General features: G+C 40.7%; 1 protein-coding gene across 1 annotated transcript in view; it reads left to right on the top strand.

Annotated features, from left to right (window-relative positions):
• Nucleotides 1-24,304, top strand: part of RNGTT (RNA guanylyltransferase and 5'-phosphatase) — a 441,453-nt gene that overhangs the window by 353,147 nt on the left and 64,002 nt on the right. The window contains exon 14 of the mRNA XM_077812806.1: nucleotides 21,520-21,586. Coding sequence (XP_077668932.1) covers nucleotides 21,520-21,586 — 67 coding nt within the window. The remainder of the gene's footprint in view (nucleotides 1-21,519; nucleotides 21,587-24,304) is intronic.

The following is a 24,304-nucleotide window of genomic DNA, read 5'->3' as shown; positions in this document are numbered from 1 at the left end:
GGTTCTTGTCCTCTTTAATCTTTATGGTTCAGTTACATGTAAATATGATGTAAAGCAAAATGATGGTTTCAGTGCTTTTCTGTGTGGTAAAGGCTTCAGATATTAAAATATTTCCAACACTGGATAAGATTCTAACATCACTCTAAATGCAGCATGTAGCTCTTTTGAAAACATCTAGGGTGGTTTTAATTTATAAGGTACAAAGATGTTCCTCTTAAAAACCTTTCTCCCCTTAGAGAGGCATCTACATAAAAAATGACAGCCAGAAATGATCTTATTCTAAACCATTAGTAATTAGACTTTCCTAATTCTGAAATAAACCTTGATTTTATGTAACTATTTTTATTTCATTTCACCTCAAACCCAAATGGGGAAAATATCATTTTTTACAATTTCTGACTTTCCAATTGTCGTTTGTATTGTGGTTTCTTATAATTACACATAGCAGCACAAAGTGTAGTACACTTATTATTCAATGGAAGTGTGTCCTTTCAAGGGATCAGTTACTTTTTAGATCCCTATTGTTGGTAGTCACTGACAGATTGTGAGTTAGTATTGAGATCAATGTGGTTGTATGGCAGACTTTAAATACCATGCAAACGGTTCTTCTATGAAGGACAATTAAAACATAACATTGTTTTCCTGAGTTGTGTGTGTTTGAATTAAAACAATATTGTGTTTAATATAACTATAATAATATACATTACCGGAACATTGTGAGCTTGGGAGAAGTCTGAGGGAGCTTACCCAGGCACTATTCTTTCCTATGGAATATTTTTGAAAGAGTTACACTAGTTACTTCCACTGCTGGCTTTGTCTCAGGGCAGTCTGCAAGTTCAGTATCCCCTTTATGAAAATGTTTTGCCTAAATTCTCCTTGGGTTGACATTATTTCAAAGATTCTGCCAATGTTTATTCTTGCTATCCCTTTTGCATCTTGGAAACATTAATCATATCCTTCCTTAGCCGCCTTTTCTTCAGTGAATACATTCCCAATTTTTCCATCTTTACTGTATAATTTAACTCTCCCTACCATCTTTTCTATTTATATGGGAGTCTTTTCAATGTGTTCTCAAACCGCAACACGGTCCAGCCTTGTAAACTATTAAGAAAATGTACCAGTCTAGCCTTAGCCTGCCCTTTACAGACTATTGTGATGATTATACAGGAATAGCTTATTATATTCACCCATCAAGAAAGTCACTATTTTGTATGACTGCATGAGTAGAATTTTATAGTACAAGAATGCACTAGTCAAAAAATATAGTTTGATAAGTACATTATAGAGTGCTACCATGATTTCCTCCATCTTCTAAGTGAATCCCCCTGCTTATCCAGCTGTTTGTATTCTGTTTACTATCTTAACTGCTGCATACATTGAACTGATAGTATCTTTGTTCAACCTAAGTCCTTCTGCACTGTCCTCTGCAAAGTATGAGCTTTAAATATATATTATTTCCTCACCTTACATATATTTAAAATACATGAGCTTATTTGTCCACTGATACCCCTTGTGTTTTTCAGCATCTATAGTTGATCCTTTCTTAATCCTTTAAATGTTATAATATCTTGTATAATATTGGCCTCAATGTAGGTACCATGTTAGGTTTGCCTTCACTGCACAATAAGTCAACTGTAATATATAGAGTAAAATGTTTTGACTCTAATATTAATCTTTGCGATATGCCATTTGTATTGGTTCCTGATAGTCTACCTATATTATTTCTTGAGAGTACATGGCAAGGGTAACTGGAGAAAAGTTTATTAAAATAAAAGCTAACTGTAGTGTCACAGTAGTGATACTAAAGTTTTGATCTAGGAGGCACTTTCAATAAAAGTCTCTTTTTTCATGGTTAAGATTCTGCAACACAATACACAATTTTACTTACCAGAACACCAACTATAGGTATATCGAGATATGTCCAGTGGTTAAGAACTTATTAGAAGCTTCCCATCAGGTATGATGATCTTTCTGCTGGGCCATGATGCTTTATATGGGTAGTGTTTGTATCCTTGTAAAATAATAATTACAAATATAAAATAGTTTATTTGTATGATATAATTTAAAGGTTATAAAGTGGTGTATTAAAGGTTCCTGTCTTTATCTTGAAGGGTGTGGGTGAAAATATCTTCACACATTATTTGGAACTGTTCCTACTGAGTGTATGTGTATATTGCTGTTGTCATCACGTCTGTTTTTAAGTGTGTCAGCATTTTCATTACAAATACTTTTTTATTCAGGAATTGCTATGTAGAAAATGTAGCGTCTGGCTAAAATGTGATATAAACTTCAGGGAGCAGTTTTTAGAACTTTTTTTGAAAAAAGTGTTCAACATAAAAATATTGCAGTTCTTTGTGTGTTCTTACAACAAAAAAAGTAAAGTCTACAAACATTTAGACTATAATGAATACTAAGCCCTATTTCTTAGTTACTTGATGTTTAAAATGTGCTTATGGTCAGAAAGTGATTCTTCTAAAATGTCATCTGAGTGTTCCATATTTATTCTCAACCGGTTATACACCAGATTTTGCTCAATTTGGACTCAATCCCGCAAACACTTGTGGATGTGCTTAACTTTTTGCTACCATGAGTAGGGATTACTTATGGTAGTAAAATTAAGTATATGCATACGTGTTGGTAGAATTAGGGCCTACTTGTCAAAAAACGTTGGTGAGCTCAGTGTGGTTTCTGAAAATCAATTTCTAATTTTATGATTGTCCATATATATTCCACTCTGGTGTGCATGTCCCTATATACTTACAATTGGAATCTTTTGGGCAACAGTGTCCATTGGGGCTGCACTTATGCCCTGTATCGAGGGCATAAAGGGTAGAGCAGGCCCAGCTGCCCCTCAGTTTCTTCTTACCAGCTGTGGCTGCATAACAGAGCCCCAGCAGTGTCTGCATCTCAATGTACTTCTTTCTAACCGTTAGTGTAGACGTTTGTATATAAATAGTGTTAATTAAGTTTAGTGTCGTTAGGCTTGTCCATTGGCAATTCTTTGATGATTGAGCTATTTTGTTTTTATTTCTGAAGGGAAGATTTTCCCCAACACCACGGCATAGTCATGTCCAATCCTAAATCTCGAGGATTTAAGAACTGCCCTTCCTGTGAGGTGACTGTCCCTCTTAATGATGGCCACACTAGATGCCTTTTCTGCCCAGGAAGGGTCATAACCCTGGGAAGTGCTCCATTTATAAGTCCTTTTTCAAAAGGACTCAATCAGTGAAAGAGGCCTGTCTTATACTATTACCATTAGACTGCTCGATGTGTCCGTCTCCAATCCAAATGAGGTGCTGCCCCGCCTCCCTTCAGACCACCTCCATTCAAGCCTGGAAGTGCTCATGTGAACTCCCAATACCTGACTTGTAAAAAGACTGCTACAATTGTGGACTCAGGTAAAAATGTTATATGCAAAGAGAAAAAGGAGTATAGCTCCACTGGGGAGCACAAATCTCCATAGGTAGTCCCCCAGCAAAAAAGGGGCTCAAATGACCTCACTATTCCCTAATCCTATTCTATGAGGACTTTGTGACCTGAATTTTATACCACTGGAGTTTTGAGGGAGCATGATACCACACCTTGGCACCATCTTGGCCATCACGATATCTTGCGTTGGATACAGAGTCCACAGTATCAATCTTTACTTCAGCACCAATCCGTCCAACACCAGTCCCTTTGGTCCAGTCCTTATGGTACCACTCACCTCAATGCTGACTACTTTGTTCCTTTTCACTGTGGCACCATTCACCCAGGTACAGCCTATTCCTGACACCAAGGTTTATGACACAGGCTTTCTCTGTACCAAGGACCTGTGTGATACTGGAAGAGGTACATGGGACAGAGAACCCAGAACTATTTGCTGCTCTCCGTGCTACTGAATATGCCCACCATAGAGAAGAATATCATCACTGCTGTGATACGGAGAGCCAATCCAGTAGTGGCTGAGACTTCTGCTGTGGTGTATTCAAGCACCATGTTTAAGGCGGTCCCTCTTTGGACAAGAAGTGTTCTTTCTCCTTGTCTAATTCCCAACAGAGGGTTGAGGGGTCCCCTATAAGTTCCACAAAGGCTGTCTCATTTGAGCCTTATGGGTTGGATTGCAGGCTTCCTAGGTACCCCAGTCGTATAGGTGTTACAGAGATAGGCATATGTCTCAGTACCCTTCTCACTGGCCCCAGGCTCTTTCCATGGAACATTCACTCATGGCCTTATTGGAATGCTTAGGTTGTCTTATATCATCTGAGCCCCATGTCAGAACCTCCTCCCTTGCACCTTCCCAGGAAGCTAGTGTGTCTCAGTGGCAATCCACCTGCCTTATCAAGCAGAAGATTTTTCTAAAGAGGAGCACTCTCAGATTTATGATCAAACCATGCCAGCTGCCTGCTGTGTCTGCATTGTCCCCAGATGGGGCAGTGGTTCCACCTACACCATCTCATCCCAACAATTACAAGAACTTTCAAGGTTTGCTCAGACATAAACCTGTCTCTCTAGGAAGCCCAGTGGAGATAGTACAGGAGAGCTCTGCACAGACTCTTGAATATACTCCATACCTTCTTACCTGGTCATCCGACATTTCCCATCAATGAAGCCTTATTAGAGCCAGTAAAGCCTATCTGGTAGACTCCAGCAGTGAAACAGACCTCTAAGAAGGCAGATAAGTACCCGGAACCATCCACCATCTTTGAATACCTGTACGCTCTTCCAGTACCTGGCTTCCTGGTGGCTGCAGTGGCTAGCGTATAATTTGGGTTTGCTAACTACCAGGCTTTGTTAGCAAGATATGATTTTATGAATTGTCATAAATTCTTGGATTTTGTTAAACTTTCATAGAAGTCCAAGGATGTTCCTGTATAAATGAGAAGCAGTTCAGCCTTCTTGCACCTTTTATGCCCTCAGTAAAGGCATGACACTTGGAGCGAATGCATATACTTAGGGGATAAGCCCAAAAGATTTCTATCTTGAGTGCTCAGAGTACATGCACACCAAGAGTGGAATATATATGTGGAGAACACATCTGGAAGAACTGCAGGTACTGTAAGGTAAATAACCATATTTTGTCCTTTTCTACTTCATATCTATTCATAAAAAAATAAAGACTCATAGACATGAAGGGACCATCATGATCATCTAGTCTGATCTACTACAGATTACAGGACAGAAAACCTCATCCACCCACTCCTGTAATAGGCCGATAACCACTGACTGTGTTATTGAGTCTTTAAATCTTGATTTAAAAATTTCATTAGGGAGAATCCACTATTTGCTCTAGTTCAAACCAACAAGGGACCCATGCCACACAATGCAGAGGAAGGCAAAAAAACCAGAATCTCTGTCAATCTGACATGGGGGAAAATTCCTTCCAGATTCCAAATATGGCAATCAGTTAGATGCTGAGTGTGTGGGCAAGACCCACCAGCCATACTTCTGTGAAAGAATTATCTATAATAACTCAGAAGGCTCCCTCTCTATTGTCTCCATCTCTGGGCACTGAAGATATTTGCTCATAGCAGTAACAGATGGGAATTGATAAGTCCCCAGCTTCTAGCAAAAATACTTAGTAGTACTCCCTAATACTCCCTAATAGCATGACTTTGCACTATTAAATTTCATCACATATCTATTACTCCAGTTTTCAAGGTCATCCAAATCTTCTTGTATGATATTCTCATCCTCCTCTGTATTGGCAGTACCTCACAACTTTGTGTCATCTGCAGATTTTATTAGCACATTCCTAATTTTTGTGCCAAGATCCTTAATGAAAATATTAAATAAGATTGGTCCCAAGACTGATCCTTTAGGAACTTGACTAGTAACCTCCCTCCAGCCTGAGAGTTTCCCTTTCAGTATGACCCGGTGTAGTCTCCCCTTTAACCAGTTTGTTACCCATCTTTCAATTATCATATTAATCCCCATCTTCTCCAATTTAACTAATAATTTCCTATGTGAACCTGTATCAAATGCCTTTTTGAAATCCAGGTAGATCAGATCTGCTGCATTTCCTTTGTCTAGAAAATCAGTGGTCTTCACAAAGAAAGAGATCAGGTTGTTCTGACAATTTTTACCTTTTGTGAAACCATTTTGTATTTTATTCCCATTACCGTTGACCTCTGTCCTTAACTAGTCGCTCTTTCAAAACTTATTCGAAGACCTTCAATACAATTGAGGTCAAACTAACAGGACTGTAGTTTCCCAGATCATTCTTTTCCCTTTCTTAAATATAGATATTGTATTTGCAATTCTCCAGTCATAGGGTATGACCCCTGAATTTACAGATTCATTAAAATGACAATTGTATCGATAATGTATAAGGCAAAAGAGAATACATCATACTGTTTTGAAGTTAAATTAGGTCAGTTTATGCTATAGTGAATATATTTTTTGCAGGTATACTAAACATTTTCTCAAGGGGAATAGATGTGTGTTCTAATAAGGTACCATTTTGCAGTCACTTTTCTAACAGCTGTGCTCTTAAGTTTTAACATTTAAATGTGAAAGTAGCCCTATATTTCTCAATTGATTTTTAGCAGAGATTGTGCTGTGGTACTGCTACTAGGACAATTCATACAGTACCATTGATTTTAAGAGGAGATATAGTACAGGAGATAATGTAATAGTCATCTCCAGCTGGTAACAGGTGTAGGTATCAGATGCTGCTGAAGGTGATTTGAGGATGGGATTGCATAACCATAAATTAGAAAGGAAGCTGTAGAGCAAACTTTTAAAAGGGGTGTTTTGGTAGTGGAGACCATGAAGGTGCACTTGTTGATAGCCATGTCTGCCAAAGTATGCAATTGTGATTAGTTTTCAGAGGCAAATCTTAATCATCTTACTGAGTGGGTTGATTAGTTGTGATATTTAGGAACGGAGAAGCCTCTTTATGAATGTTGGGGTATATGGTATGAAAATACAGATATTCAAAGGAGTGAAAAGTACATCCTATTAAAGGGGAACCAAAAGAAAGGAAATGTAATACTGAAGTTTCTAATAAGCTAGGAAAGTACATGTTGGGAATAATTTGGGCTCACTTGTGTCCAGTTCTGAGAGATGGCTACGTGAAGGTAAAGAAAAGGAAGGCGAAGGAAGAAAATTCATCTATTTTTCCAAATAACTAACCGTGGTGAGTTGGAGTTTAGGGTTTTTTAAGAATAAGTAGAGCATTGGAATAAGATATTATCTGAACCAAGAAAAAAAATAAAGTGTTAAAATACCAAATGAATAGGTAAAATAAACCAGGAAAGGGGTGGCAATATTACATGCCATGCAATAAATTCTGATATTGCTGTGACATTCAGTTGCCAAGTATATGAGATATTCAAAACCCTGAAAATCTGGTGAGTGAATAGAAAGTTTTCTGCATCTCCAGTTGTTGCTTCGTCTTGCAGTGAAAAGTATGTTCTGCAGGTAGTCACACTTTGTCTTCTTTCCTAAAGAATACATATTTTTTCATTGCTACTTGTTTTGAATGCCATTTGTATTCACTGCATAAGTTATCAGGGAAGAAAGTAAGAGACCCTTCAAAGAGGAATTAATGAGGAGGAAAGGAGATTAAATGAGAGTCACCCCATATTGTCTTTCTCCTTGTCCTCTTCCATCTTGTGGTGTCTTCCCTTCCTCTTCCTTCTACTACATGCTCATATGCTCTGTGGTGTCTTCTCTTCGTCTTTCTCTTTTCTCGGTGCTATCTTCTCTTCCCAGCTCCTTGCACTGCTTTCCAATTTTACTTAAGTAAAAAATGCACAAGATGGGAAGTTAAATAGTGACAATCAGCTCAATAGTATGTGGAACATGAATCATTAGTGGTGGCTGAAAAACACTGCAGCCTTTTTTAATTCCCAGCTTCCTGAGACTCAAAGCAGAAACCCACTTCTACTGAAGAGTATTTCACTCACTATGATCAATATTGACATACCACAGATACCTACCATTCTGTACATACTAATAGCAGAATTCCTCTCCACCAGAGATCCAGGGTTATCCCTAGCTACCATTGATGCTTTTATTTAATGTTTGTGATGCCTACATGCCACAATGATGGGCATATTAGAAATGTGTTGATCAGATAAGATTAAGTTTGCAGATCAAAGTTGTATATATTTTGGCTTTTATGTCAGACAGCTTGGATAAAAATTAAGACCTATAAAAGAACTGGGTGATTTTTGTTTTGGTTTGTTTTTTGTCATTGTAGTGATCCCTTGCTCTCCAGTGGGGAGGGAAGCCATTCTGCCTCATTGTAATGGGCAGTAACCCTCGGGCTTGGGTCACACTGGTGTGGTTGAGCTGTAACTAGTATATAGTTCTGGGTTCAATCTAACAGAGACAAACACACAATAATAGTGTGGTGCTCTTGTCCCCACCCTTGGGGGGTAAAGCACAGAGTAGTCTTTAGCTGACAGCCCCTCAGGTGGGGCTGGCAGTACTTAACAATCTGGAGCTCTAGCTCTTTGGGTGGGGCCGAGCAGAGTGCAGGCTGTAGCCTAAGCCTCCTGGCCAAGGCAGCCAGCTAACACATACAGTCTGGGGCTCTAGCCCTTTGGGCAGGGCTGAGCAGGGAGCAGGCTTTATCCTAAGCTTTCTGGCTAAGGCAGCCAGCAAACGCACAGTCTGGGGTCCAGGTAGGAATGAGCACCCACACAGTCAAGGGGCGCTGGAAGGGGAGAGCACCCACACAGTCTAGAGGTTCCAGTAGGGGGGAGCACCTAGTCTAGCGTCCTAGTTTGACAGATGGTAGATTCCCACAGGTCTCCTGGCCTATGATGGGGAGTCGGCCACCCCAGGGGTGGAGTGGCTGGATCCCCAGTGGCGGACCACTCCACCTCTGTTGGGACCTGCCCAATTCCACCGCATCCCATCCCAGGGCCCCAACAGCGGTGGAGTGGTCTGCCACTGGGTCAGCGGGGATCCAACCACAACTTGTTGACAGCCACATAGCCAGACAGTCATCGGGCTGCCCTGGTTACTTCCTATCTCCATGGGGTTTGGTACCTCTATAATCCACAGGTCCTCTGGCTCCTCTGAGTACACAGCAGATGGCAGTCCCAGCAACTCCTCTTCAGGCCCAGTCTTCTCCAGGGGCAGGGTACTGCAAGGCGCAGGTTCAGCTCCAGGGTGCCGCAGCAGTGTGGAGGTGCCTGGCTCCTGCTCAACTGAGCTGCTGAGTCCTTCCTTTATACTTCCTGTCCCGCCCCAGTTCGGAGGGAGGCCACTCTGCCTTGCTACAGTCATCACTAGACCTTCTCAGTAGATGAAAGCCAACCAGGAAATATTTTTACAAATAAATCTCAAAACTGATTGGCATAACAACTTTGTCAGGCTGAAGATGTAACTATTCTTGACCTGATCATTGCAAGTAAATCAAATGATAAAACTGTGAAATTGCGTGGATTCTAAAATAGTGCTTTTCCTTCACTGGTTTGTGTGCTCTCATGTGCAGGCTCACTCTCGCTCTGTGTGTGTGTGTGTGTATATATATATATATATATAAATAAAATGATACCATGCTTGATCTTAGTAAAAAGACCAAGGAAGGACAATCTTTTGCATACTGTTATCAGATAGATATATGATATGATATGATAGGAGTATGCAAAAGATTGTCCTTCCTTGGTCTTTTTACTAAGATCAAGCATGGTATCATTTTACAGTATTATGTCATTTTATCTTCTGTCTGGGGAGTATATCCTACCTAGATGGACTCTTCAATTGAGATTTTTTTCTGTTTAAATATTATCTTGTTCTATAATACACATCACAGAGCTTCTTATAAAATAGCTACTACATTTGGGTACACATGCTCAAGTGTTGATTTTACAAGATAAAGGGCCATTTTCTTATTTATTTAAGGCCCTCTATCCCCACTTTAAAGCCTCTTTTACAATGATGAGTTGGTGGATACAAGAATCAGCCCCACAGTACTCAGGATTTTGAAAGAAGGACTGACATGTAAATCTTTCACTGTAAGCTGTGCATCCGTAAATATGCAGGTTACGTTATACGTTATCAGAAATTTTAGTGTTGTATCCTATGTTTTTTGCTTTTTGTGTCCTGGTGTAACACATCTAAAGCAAACCACCACTTGAAATGATTGCTCTGTTTTTGGCTGTATTCATCTTTTCTTCTGCTCTAACATCTTAAAAGATACTGTATTCAATAATAATTTATGTACTGCTTGCTTGCAATATGTGATGTGTCTAGATGTTGCAGTGTGTACTAATGTAATAGTGCAGAGCAAGAAAAGCATCATAATAAGTTAACAGAATTAAAACCTTGTACAGTAGTTTGTTCAGGACAAATGTAGATGTTTTAACAGTCACTTTATGTTAGCACTGAAATCTATCGAAAAGAAACATAAGTAGTATGAAATTAACCCTGTTTCTGATTTGGTTTCATGCAATAGAAGAAAAAAAACATTAGGCTAACTTCCAGTTTTCCTTTCTGAAATATTAAATCATTAAGGCAAGATGTTCTTCTATAAAGTGTTTTCCTTGTAATTAGAAAAACCCAGAGTATTTTTTTCTTTGAACTGAGGCTTTTTTTCCTTTGTGTAGTTGTCTCTCAAGTTAAAACCATGTCAGTGTTCTACCTCTGTCACTTTTATATGCATGTCTGAAGTACCTAACTCATTCATCTTATATGCTTGGTGCACTTAAGAAATGAGTGACTGTTTTTCAGATTTTTCACCGCAGCATGGAAATGTTGCTTTTAGAGACATCACTGAGACTTTTTGTCTCTAAGGCCTGGTCTACACTACAAAGATAGGTCAACATAAGCTGCTGTGCATCAACCTAGTTGTACATTTGTCTTCACATAAACTTTTCTCCCACCTGTAGCCCATAGGGCTAGCTGCCTTTAATTATATTCACTGCCTTGCCTTCATTGTATTTTGTCTTTATTATATTCAGTAGTAATGCAAGGAACCTACGTGTTTTGCTAAATGTATTAATACATTATTTTAAATATAGAAGACCTCCTACAGTGTGAGTGTTGCAGCCGTGGACATCAGGGTTCCCAACTAAATATTAATTTTAATAATACTGGGCCTGATATTGGGACAAGAACCTATCAACCCACAAAACAATAACTGGAAATTCTTAAGTAATCAATATAATTAATACATACATAATATATAATCTATAGATCAGACTACACACCAATGTAAGCACCCCATTACTCTGACATAGTAACACCACCTCCCAGAGCAGCATTGACCCACAGTCAATGTACAGAGATTGATGCAGTGCATTACTTTGTATCAACACTAATAGTCCTCCAACGGCTGTCCCACAGTGCCAGACACTGATGGCTGTGGTCACAATTGTGAGCTCCACTGCTTGGGGTCACGTAGATCAGAAGTCCCCCTCCCCCCACTTAAAACCCCCACAAATTTTTGAATGCCTTTTGCTGGTTGGCCAGCTTGATGAGCATACCTCTATCTGCTCTCTGTCATGCACAACTGACCAGCTGATCAGACATGCTCCTACCTGGAATAGACAGTAGATATTGGATCTCCTGAACCTGTGGGGAGAAGAGGCTGTACAGGCACAACTCCAAACCAGTGGTAGAAATGTCAACATGTACAAGCAGATTGCTCAGGGTAGGCAATAGAAGGGATATGACTGAGACCAGCGGCACTGCCGCATGAAAGCCAAGGAACTGCAGCAGGCATACCAGAAGGCCAGGGAGGTCAACAGTCAATTCAGTGAGCTGAGTGCCATACTCAGCAGAGACGCCACCACCCCACACACCACTGTGGTTACTTCTGCGAAGCCTGAGTCACAGGCCCCTGTCATGAACGACAAGGAGGAGGTAGTGGAGGAGGATGGGGACAGACATCCAAGGGATCCAGCTGTGCAATAAACCAGGTCCTGTTTTTGACTCCACCACAATCCAGCCAATCCCACCAGTCAAGCACAGGCAAGCCCGATGAAGGGGAAGGAACCTCGGGTAAGTGTGTAAATAAATTTTCCTTTACAGGGATGGCACCCCCAAATTAGCAGGACACAGCTATTGACTTCTCATTAGTTTACTCATACTAGAAGATTTAGTGGTACAACAAAGAGAGGTAGAGTTGCTCTCTGCTTTTTCATTTCTACTCTAGGGTTAGGTGGGGGGAAGGCATGTGGAGCAGATTTTTTTATGTACACAGGTATGTCCCTTGAATCCTGCTGAGAGTTCGCAATGAAAATTTCATGGAGAACACTGCAATCCTGTGCCGAAGGTTTCTAGGGATGGCAGCCTTATTTCGCCATCCGTGGTAGGACACTTTCCCATGCCAGGTGGTGATAACTCTGGTAGGCTAGTGGCATATGGGCCCGGGTGGCTTTGAGACGCGAGCAGCAGCTGTGCTCTCTCTGCGTTTGTTACCCTTAGGAGTTGAGATATCAGCTACCACCACCACCATCTGTGGAAATTGGTGGCAGTATTCAGTGCCATTGCCCTATACTCAGCTTCATGCAACTGAGCAATGCCCTCCTGATTTCCCTAACCCGTGGTGGGTCATATCATGTTTTGAGCTGAGAGTGGCACAGAGGATCAGGAACTCCAAAGCAGAAGTGTCAATCAGCTTGTCTTGTTTAATATTTAGGGGAGCCAAGGGAAGGGAGGAGTTCTGAATCTTAAATTTTGCTTTCTGCTCCTACTGTACTGACAATGGTACCTTTGTGTGTTTTATCTCTAGCTGTGGCTGTTGTGGCCTTGATGGCGACCCCCTCCATACCAGAAGAACTACTGACCCAGATAAGGAGGAGGGGGAAAAAAGGACACGGAGGACATGCTCTTCAAGATCCTCGAAGCCAGTGCTGCATCAGACCTTGACCAGAGGGCTTGGAGAGTGAATGTTGCAGATTGTATGGAGATGGAAAGAGCAGACAGAAAAAAGATGCAGCAGGAGAAGGAAAGGGAGATGCACCAGGACATAATGGGGCTTCTACAGCAGCAATCTCAGATTCTGCAAACTCTTGTGGACCTCCAGGCTCAACTCTCATTGTAGCCTGTGGATAACTGAAGCATAGTGCCTCCCTACACTCCCCTTATCCCTCCACCAGCATTCCTCATTGCCTCAGGGCCACCACAGCTACCCCTACCACCCCACATTGGGGGAAATTATGGACATCCATAGCTTCACCTACGCTGACCTGAAAGCCACGGCTGATGTATGTTGTTGCTACAATAAACATCAATGTTCTGTCCTCTGGTTTACTCATTAAAAAAAATTAAGGTAAAATGTATTTAGTTTTAAGTTCTTCAGATGATTTTTGGATCTGTTTTTGTTAGTGAATAAAACACTTTTGTTTTGAAAGTTATTCATCTTTATTAGTTTACAACGTATGATGTATAGTGCCTGTTGGCAATGAAAGTAGTGGTCTTGTACACTCAGTACCCATTGGATCAGTGCCAAACGTAGTCATCATAAATGTACAGCAACTCTCCAACATTAACAGCTGCACTGTCATTGATATATGCACAGATATGCATCAAGCACTACTCAATTCCTAATAGGCCCCCAAACTGCCACCCAGTGTTGAACACAGTACACCTCAGCATATTATTGTGGCTTGCTGTTAAAGTGCTCTTTCAAAACCTCCCTAAGCTGTATAACTCCTTGCTGAGTTCGTCTGATAGCCCTTGTGTCTGGCTGTTCAAACTCAGCAGACAGCCACTCCACTTCCACTGCAACTTTCCCCCTTTTGTTTCACAAATATTATGCAGGACACAACAGGAAGCTATAACAACTGGGATATGTTTCACGCTACTATCCAATCTGGTTAGTAAACAACGTCAGCACCCTTTCGATCTACCAAAAGCACACGCAGCTGTCATTCTGCACCTATTGAGCCTGTATTTGAATCTTTCCTTGCTGTTGTCGAGGTGAATGGTGTATGGCTTCATTATGCAGGGGAGTAAAGGGTAGGCTGGGCCCCCATGATCACTATTGGCATTTCAGCATTGCCAATGGTAATCTGCTGGTCAGAAAGAAGGTCCCTGCTTGTAGCTTTCTGAACAGTCCTGTGTTCTTAAAGATACAAGTGCCATGCACCTTCCCTGACCTGCCAACGTTGATGTCAGTGAAGCGTCCCTGGTGATTCATCAGCACTTGGATAACTATGGACAAGTAGCTTCTGTAAGAGATGTCGGACAGCAACAAGTTCCATGCAGGTTCGTGGGAAACTGAAAATATGTGTGAATATTATGGGATAGAGAACACTGCATTATGGGAAGTTGATCCCTTGCTCCCAATACCATTGCATGAGTTGTTTCTGCCTCACCATGCATTGCCAAAACTACCCAAAACACAGTGTGCTGAACGGTGGTGGATTGTACACTGGATACCTATCGATGATGCACTGCATTGTCCATCGACACAAGCACTCCTGGTGAGTATGTGCTGCATGCACGTAAGTGATATACTAACTGCAGTAGCTATATGCCAGTGTAACTTAAGTTAGCAAAATTTTGTGGTGTAGACATGACCTAAGAAGGAGAATCTTGGAAACTAAAGAACCCAAGGGCGTGATCTTTTTTCCAGCAAGGAAGAATTAAAAGAAACTTTCCTTTCCCTAACAAATTCTTCTAGAACCTAAGAGCAACTCTTGTAGAATATTAATTTGTATACCGTATTAAATTGATTTACTAAGTTTAACTAAGTTTAAGAATTCAGAGTAACAGCCGTGTTAGTCTGTATTCGCAAAAAGAAATGGAGTACTTGTGGCACCTTAGAGACTAACCAATTTATTTGAGCATGAGCTTTCGTGAGCTACAGCTCACTTCATCAGATGCATACTGTGGAAACTGCAGCAGACTTTATATATACACAGAGAATATGAAACAATACCTCCTCCCACCCCACTGTCCTGCTGGTAATAGCTTATCTAAAGTAATCGTCAGGTTAGGCCATTGCCAGCACAAATCCAGGTTTTCTCACCCTCCACCCCCCCCCACAAATTCACTCTCCTGCTGGTGATAGCCCATCCAAAGTGACAACTCTTTACACAATGTGCATGATAATGAAGTTAGGCCATTTCCTGCACAAATCCAGGTTCTCTCACTCCCTCACCCCCCTCCAAAAACCCACCCCCATACACACACACAGACTCACTCTCCTGCTGGTAATAGCTCGTCCAAACTGACCACTCTCCAAGTTTAAATCCAAGTTAACCCAGAACATCTGGGGGGGGGGGGGGTAGGAAAAAACAAGAGGAAATAGGCTACCTTGCATAATGACTTAGCCACTCCCAGTCTCTATTTAAGCCTAAATTAATAGTATCCAATTTGCAAATGAATTCCAATTCAGCAGTTTCTCGCTGGAGTCTGGATTTGAAGTTTTTTTGTTTTAAGATAGCGACCTTCATGTCTGTGATTGCGTGACCAGAGAGATTGAAGTGTTCTCCGACTGGTTTATGAATGTTATAATTCTTGACATCTGATTTGTGTCCATTTATTCTTTTACGTAGAGACTGTCCAGTTTGACCAATGTACATGGCAGAGGGGCATTGCTGGCACATGATGGCATAAATCACATTGGTGGATGTGCAGGTGAACGAGCCTCTGATAGTGTGGCTGATGTTATTAGGCCCTGTGATGGTGTCCCCTGAATAGATATGTGGGCACAATTGGCAACGGGCTTTGTTGCAAGGATAAGTTCCTGGGTTAGTGGTTCTGTTGTGTGGTATGTGGTTGTTGGTGAGTATTTGCTTCAGGTTGCGGGGCTGTCTGTAGGCAAGGACTGGCCTGTCTCCCAAGATTTGTGAGAGTGTTGGGTCATCCTTTAGGATAGGTTGTAGATCCTTAATAATGCGTTGGAGGGGTTTTAGTTGGGGGCTGAAGGTGACGGCTAGTGGCGTTCTGTTATTTTCTTTGTTAGGCCTGTCCTGTAGTAGGTAACTTCTGGGAACTCTTCTGGCTCTATCAATCTGTTTCTTTACTTCCGCAGGTGGGTACTGTAGTTGTAAGAAAGCTTGACAGAGATCTTGTAGGTGTTTGTCTCTGTCTGAGGGGTTGGAGCAAATGCGGTTGTATCGCAGAGCTTGGCTGTAGACGATGGATCGTGTGGTGTGGTCAGGGTGAAAGCTGGAGGCATGCAGGTAGGAATAGCGGTCAGTAGGTTTCCGGTATAGGGTGGTGTTTATGTGACCATTGTTTATTAGCACTGTAGTGTCCAGGAAGTGGATCTCTTGTGTGGACTGGACCAGGCTGAGGTTGATGGTGGGATGGAAATTGTTGAAATCATGGTGGAATTCCTCAAGGGCTTCTTTTCCATGGGTCCAGATGATGAAGATGTCATCAATATAGCGCAAGTAGAGTAGGGGCTTTAGGGGACGAGAGCTGAGGAAGCGTTGTTCTAAATCAGCCATAAAAATGTTGGCATACTGTGGGGCCATGCGGGTACCCATAGCAGTGCCGCTGATCTGAAGGTATACATTGTCCCCAAATGTGAAATAGTTATGGGTAAGGACAAAGTCACAAAGTTCAGCCACCAGGTTAGCCGTGACATTATCGGGGATAGTGTTCCTGACGGCTTGTAGTCCATCTTTGTGTGGAATGTTGGTGTAGAGGGCTTCTACATCCATAGTGGCCAGGATGGTGTTATCAGGAAGATCACCGATGGATTGAAGTTTCCTCAGGAAGTCAGTGGTGTCTCGAAGGTAGCTGGGAGTGCTGGTAGCGTAGGGCCTGAGGAGGGAGTCTACACAGCCAGACAATCCTGCTGTCAGGGTGCCAATGCCTGAAATGATGGGGCGCCCAGGAGTTCCAGGTTTATGGATCTTGGGTAGTAGATAGAATATCCCAGGTCGGGGTTCCAGGGGTGTGTCTGTGCGGATTTGATCTTGTGCTTTTTCAGGAAGTTTCTTGAGCATATGCTGTAGTTGCTTTTGGTAACTCTCAGTGGGATCATAGGGTAATGGCTTGTAGAAACTCGTGTTGGAGAGCTGCCGAGCAGCCTCTTGTTCATATTCCGACCTATTCATGATGACAACAGCACCTCCTTTGTCAGCCTTTTTGATTATGATGTCAGAGTTGTTTCTGAGGCTGTGGATGGCATTGCGTTCCGCATGGCTGAGGTTATGGGGCAAGTGATGCTGCTTTTCCACAATTTCAGCCCGTGCACGTCGGCGGAAGCACTCTATGTAGAAGTCCAGTCTGCTGTTTCGACCTTCAGGAGGAGTCCACCTAGAATCCTTCTTTCTGTAGTGTTGGTAGGGAGACCTCTGTGGATTAGTATGTTGTTCAGAGGTATTTTGGAAATATTCCTTGAGTCGGAGACGTCGAAAATAGGATTCTAGGTCACCACAGAACTGTATCATGTTCATGGGGGTGGAGGGGCAGAAGGAGAGGCCCCGAGATAGAACAGCTGCTTCTGCTGGGCTGAGAGTATAGTTGGATAGGTTAACAATATTGCTAGGTGGGTTGAGGGAACCATTGCTGTGGCCCCTTGTAGCATGTAGTAGTTTAGAAAGTTTAGTGTCCTTTTTCTTTTGTAGAGAAGCAAAGTGTGCGTTGTAAATGGCTTGTCTAGTTTTAGTAAAATCCAGCCACGAGGAAGTTTGTGTGGAAGGTTGGTTTTTTATGAGAGTATCCATTTTTGAGAGCTCATTCTTAATCTTTCCCTGTTTGCTGTAGAGGATGTTGATCAGGTGATTCCGCAGTTTCTTTGAGAGCGTGTGGCACAAGCTGTCAGCATAGTCTGTGTGGTATGTAGATTGTAATGGATTTTTTACCTTCAGTCCTTTTGGTACGATGTCCATCTGTTTGCATTTGGAAAGGAAGATGATGTCTGTCTGTATCTGTGCAAGTTTTTTCATGCAGTTGATAGATTTCCACTCCATACGGCTAAATGCATGGCTATGTAGACTCCCTCCTCAGGCCCTACACTACCAGCACTCCCAGCTACCTTCGAGACACCACTGACTTCCTGAGGAAACTTCAATCCATCGGTGATCTTCCTGATAACACCATCCTGGCCACTATGGATGTAGAAGCCCTCTACACCAACATTCCACACAAAGATGGACTACAAGCCGTCAGGAACACTATCCCCGATAATGTCACGGCTAACCTGGTGGCTGAACTTCCTGGACACTACAGTGCTAATAAACAATGGTCACATAAACACCACCCTATACCGGAAACCTACTGACCGCTATTCCTACCTGCATGCCTCCAGCTTTCACCCTGACCACACCACACGATCCATCGTCTACAGCCAAGCTCTGCGATACAACCGCATTTGCTCCAACCCCTCAGACAGAGACAAACACCTACAAGATCTCTGTCAAGCTTTCTTACAACTACAGTACCCACCTGCGGAAGTAAAGAAACAGATTGATAGAGCCAGAAGAGTTCCCAGAAGTTACCTACTACAGGACAGGCCTAACAAAGAAAATAACAGAACGCCACTAGCCGTCACCTTCAGCCCCCAACTAAAACCCCTCCAACGCATTATTAAGGATCTACATTATTTACATCATTATTAAGGATCTACATCATTATTAAGGATGACCCAACACTCTCACAAATCTTGGGAGACAGGCCAGTCCTTGCCTACAGACAGCCCCGCAACCTGAAGCAAATACTCACCAACAACCACATACCACACAGCAGAACCACTAACCCAGGAACTTATCCTTGCAACAAAGCCCGTTGCCAATTGTGCCCACATATCTATTCAGGGGACACCATCACAGGGCCTAATAACATCAGCCACACTATCAGAGGCTCGTTCACCTGCACATCCACCAATGTGATTTATGCCATCATGTGCCAGCAATGCCCCTCTGCCATGTACATTGGTCAAACTGGACAGTCTCTACGTAAAAGAATAAATGGACACAAATCAGATGTCAAGAATTATAACATTCATAAACCAGTCGGAGAACACTTCAATCTCTCTGGTCACGCAATCACAGACATGAAGGTCGCTATCTTAAAACAAAAAAACTTCAAATCCAGACTCCAGCGAGAAACTGCTGAATTGGAATTCATTTGCAAATTGGATACTATTAATTTAGGCTTAAATAGAGACTGGGAGTGGCTAAGTCATTATGCAAGGTAGCCTATTTCCTCTTGTTTTTTCCTACCCCCCCCCCCCCCCAGATGTTCTGGGTTAACTTGGATTTAAACTTGGAGAGTGGTCAGTTTGGACGAGCTATTACCAGCAGGAGAGTGAGTCTGTGTGTGTGTATGGGGGTGGGTTTTTGGAGGGGGGTGAGGGAGTGAGAGAACCTGGATTTGTGCAGGAAATGGCCTAACTTCATTATCATGCACATTGTGTAAAGAGTTGTCACTTTGGATGGGCTATCACCAGCAGGAGAGTGAATTTGTGGGGGGGGGTGGAGGGTGAGAAAACCTGGATTTGTGCTGGCAATGGCCTAACCTGACGATTACTTTAGATAAGCTATTACCAGCAGGACAGTGGGGTGGGAGGAGGTATTGTTTCATATTCTCTGTGTATATATAAAGTCTGCTGCAGTTTCCACAGTATGCATCTGATGAAGTGAGCTGTAGCTCACGAAAGCTCATGCTCAAATAAATTGGTTAGTCTCTAAGGTGCCACAAGTACTCCATTTCTTTTTAAGTTTAAGAATGTTTCTGTTTCCTCATAGTTAGATGCATGTAGTTGACAAATGAAAGACACAAGGGAATTTTAAAAAAATCAAAAGGAGAAATTAGATCTTTAAGCCAATATAATGGTCATTTTGTTTACATTTAATACAATTGAATATAATTGGAGATTAAATTTTTGGGACGTGACTTAATTATTTTTTTAGTTAGCACTAAAGTTTGTTCCTTTAGCCATATTAATCCACTAAATCAAATGCTTCTAAGATATCTACAGAGACAATATACCATTCCCTAGACAAAAGCTGATTATTTACAAGGCTAGACAAAGAGGTGATTGTTGATTTTTTTTTTTTTTTTTAAATCTCATGGCAATCGATTCTGAATTAAGGCAGTATGAGAATATAGATAAAAAGATGATAAGGAATGAAACACTTTTTCAAGCAAAGTAGCTAATATTGACGGAGTGGTAATAACCCTGTAATTCTGTGTCATTAGTCTCAATAAATAAATAAGGCAAGTGCGTACACTATGTTTTACAGATGTTGGAACAAACTAGTATTAGTAAAATAAACTATGTAGATAGGGCTGTTAAACTTCAATTTATTCCAACAAACCTTTTACTACACTTGCATGTATTGCATGTTTCTTTGGAAAGGTTAATCATGAGCTTCTGTAGACATTCTCTAATACCAATTGAAAGAATCATAAAGACTCTCACCTGCAATGGTTCTGTATTCTGGTGTGGAGAAAATAGCAGTGTAACATAGGCACAACTACTTCCTATAACTTTATAAAACATTCTGAAATGACAAGTGCTGAAATAGTGTCTTTCTGAAATTCCTTTAAAACACACTTTGCTGCTGTTGTGTATCTCTTCCAGAACATAGTGATATCCCTTGAACCCTTATTGTGGGAAGTATTTCCCTTTTTTGCTTACTACTAATCCTTTAGGCACTACTACTTAACCACTCTATTGACAAGCCTTCGATGCTTTTATTCTATTTTAGAAATGGTTAAATATTTACTAAATGTGCCTCTCTCTCCTTGGAACCATCTGACCAGCACACTAGCTTTTTCACTTTGGAGATCTACATTCCAAACTTGATTTTTCACAACTGAATATGACCCAGTAGTGTGAGTGGTACATTAATCCATTGCTGTCAGCTGTGTGCTTTTCACTGAGAGCAACTATACACTTGTATTTCAGGGAATTGCACTGCCTGGCACTCGGAGCTCCAGAACTTCTTAGTAACATTGGCCTCTTGAGGTCCTGTATAGCATCTGTCCTTGCTTCAGGAATCAAAATAATTTTGTTTTCAGGGGTACACAAACTTTTTGGAGCCACTTTACCCTATTTCTAGCTAAATGTTTGGTGGTATATGGTGGCTTAAAAGATTAAACAGAATATCTTGAAATGATTTTGAGTGATGTATGGTATGTTAATTATTTATTAAGCCATTAAATGACAGCAGAGTTTCTTTCAGATTTTCTGTTATTACATTGTGATAAGTCACTTTGGTTCATTTCAGTTATATCACTTTGTATAATATTACAGTTGCTCATCTGATACTATTTTGAATCTGTTAGACTCGCTGCTTTGAATGGTGAATCTGTTTGTCTTTGTTGTTTTAAAGTTGCAATTTTGTTGATTCTGTTACTCTAAAGAGCCATACTAGATGGAAATGATGTGTACCCTGCCATTCTTGCATGTGGCCGGGCACTAAAGGTATTGTGAAATGACTTTATTGGAGCACTTCTTACAGAAGAAATATAAATTACCAATTCACAAGATATGGTGCTCCATCTTTAATGTGTGTCCTTTCTCCTTAATTTATCCTACAAACTGTTAACTTCTGTTTTATCTCATTTTCAATACCAGTTCTGCAGTATGACAATAAAGATGGTTACAGTGACATGTATTTAGTTACAAACAATGTCTTAAATTATGTTTTCTTTTTTTAGATTACTTACCCAGAATGTTGGTCTTCTTTATGTTGGAAGTTTTGACAGACCTTTTGCACAAATTAAGGTATGACTTTTGGTTTACTTGAAAGTTATTAAACACTTGTATGATTATAGTCTTGATATTTCAAAATACTTTTGAAGGAATCAATATAATTTCAAGAAAAATAAATGAAAAATAATGTAATTTCCTTGGTTTTTTGTTGTTTTCTGGGGTTATTTCCAATGACATTTATATATTTAGCTGTCAGAGAAGTTCAGTGTTTTCTTGCATCATGTTTTGATTAATTTTGATTCTGGGTTAATTACCCAGAAACAAAATATTGATTTTTTTTTTTTAGGTTACTTGTCAGCGACATTTCAAACAAAACTACCTTTTGAACTTCTTAATCTTTCAAGTCATTTTTGAGAGGGAGGACATTACAGTGGAAAGCACAGATTATTTCCACACCATTATTACACTTTATTGTAATGGATTGCACAGTTTCTGAAAAGTCTTTTATGACTTAATGATCATATTTATCAGCTAAACTATAGTTTTACTGCTTCTAATTGCTATTTGCCAAAAAATCATTGCTGTGTCCTTTAAGAATAAATAATTATTTCATTATTCCAAATGGAAATCTGCCTTTGATCCTGTCAGCACCAAAAGTGTCATGCTATTCATAAGCATTCTATATTTAATATAAGTAGTGTCAAGCAAAATGTCTACTTAAAATATGATGTAAGTTAGTAAAACATATTTATAAACCATTCTCCAGTCGATCTACCAACTGCTATATTAAAGCAGTGTAAAATGTCTGATTGAAACATACGAGAGCAAGACAATTTAGGCTAAATATTTGGGCTTGTTCCTTAAGTCAGACAACTGAAAGACTTTTTTCAGGTTAGTAGTACATAGTAATGATCAATGTTTAGTTCTGATTTGATCCTTAAAGCCTGATCCTGCAATCTTTGTGCAGGTAAAATTCCCATTTAAGTGAGTGACAGAATGTGTATGGTTATAGAATCATAAATTCAAGAGGTCACCTAGTCCAGCCCCCTGTTCTGTGGCAGGACCAAGTAAGTCTATATCATTCCTGGCAGATGTTTAACCTGTTCTTAAAAACTCCCTTGGAAGTCTATTCCAGTCTTTAACTACCCTTATAGTTAGAAAGTTTTTCCGAATATCTCACCTAAATTTCCCTTGCTACAGATTAAGCCCATTACTTCTTGTCCTGCCTTCTGTGGACATGAAGAACGATTGATCACATCCTCTTTATAACATCCCTTAATATATTTGAAGACTGTTATCAGGTCTCCCCTCAGTTTTCTTTTCTCAAGACTAATCATACCCAGTTTTTTTTAACCTTTCCTAGTAAGTCAGATTCTCTAAACCTTTCATAATTTTTGTTACTCTCCTGTGGACTCTCTACAATTTGTCCAAATCTTTCCCCGAGTGTGACACCTAGAATTGGATGCATTACTCCAGCTGAGGCCTCACTAGTGCTGAGTAGAGCGGGACAGTTACCTCCTGTGTCTTACATATGACACTCCTGTTAAGGCACCCCAGAATGATATTTGCCTTTTTTGCAACTGCATCACGTTGCTGGCTCATGTTCAATTTGTCATCCACTATAATCCCCAGATCCTTTTCAGAAGTACTACGACCTATCCAGTTATTCCCCATTTTGTAGTTTTGCAATTGATTTTATCTTCCTAAGTGAGGTACTTTGCACTTGTATGTACTGAATTTAATTTTGTTGACTTCAGACCAATTCTGTAATTTGTTAAGGTCATTATGAATTCTAATCCTGTCCTCCAAAGTGCTTGCAACCTATGCCATCTGCAAATTGGTGTCCTCTGCAAATTATATAACCATACGTTCCACTCCATTATCCAAATCGTTAATGAAATTATTGAATAATACCAGACCTAGGATTGATCCCTGCAGGATCCCGTTAGATATGCCCTTCTCAGTTTGTCTGCGAACCATTGATAACTACTCTTTGAGTAGGGTCTTTAACCAGTTGGGCACCCATCTTATAGTAGTCCACATTTCCCCCAAAGGCTGCTGGGTCTCTGTGGTATTTTGTTGGTTTCATAGTTTCTTTAACAAATTAAAATGGGAAATAAAGTATGTGGAAGATTTCTTTACTGAAACGGCCTTATCTTTTGCTATATTAAATGTAAATAATGGAAGCTTGCCATCTTTTGTCTGTGTGGTCAGATGTTGGCTGCGTGTGTGTTCATTCAGTGTGCTGTCCCAGCTCTGCAGAGATAGCAGACCTCAATTAACTTCCCGATAAATCCACAGACTCAGTTTTCAGTGAAGGCACCCGGCCAGCTTTATTGTTGACGAAGCACGGTAATAGCACCTGGCAGACTCTACGAGGATACTGAGACGTGTATGCTTGTGACAGTGGACGCAGCACAGTCAGTGGTGTGACTTTCCACTGCTCCCTAAGCTGGCCAAAGATACTCCCTCTGAGATACCTCTTTATACCCCAATACAAGCAAGTTACTACTGCCCATTTCACATAGTTAGTTACTGCCCCCTGATGTCACTAGTTATCACCCATCATCTTGTACATGTTGGCTTGATTAAAACATCTCTATTACGTACAGTCATCCTAACTTTATCTTTTAAAAGGGGTCAGTGTGTTCCTGTTATCCTTCAAAAATGTTTTTATACCATCCTTAATATTGAGATGTTCTGGTACCACTTAATATCAAAATGTGTTTGTTTAAGCACTCTGTAACTAGCACGTCTTAAAAATGTATTGTGATAGACCCAGGCCAATTG

Source organism: Eretmochelys imbricata, chromosome 3 (assembly GCF_965152235.1).
Source record: "Eretmochelys imbricata isolate rEreImb1 chromosome 3, rEreImb1.hap1, whole genome shotgun sequence".
In the NCBI taxonomy this organism is placed as follows: Eukaryota; Metazoa; Chordata; order Testudines; family Cheloniidae; genus Eretmochelys; species Eretmochelys imbricata.
The sequence above is the reverse complement of the archived record's forward strand: the minus strand, read 5'-3'. Positions and strand labels throughout refer to the sequence as shown.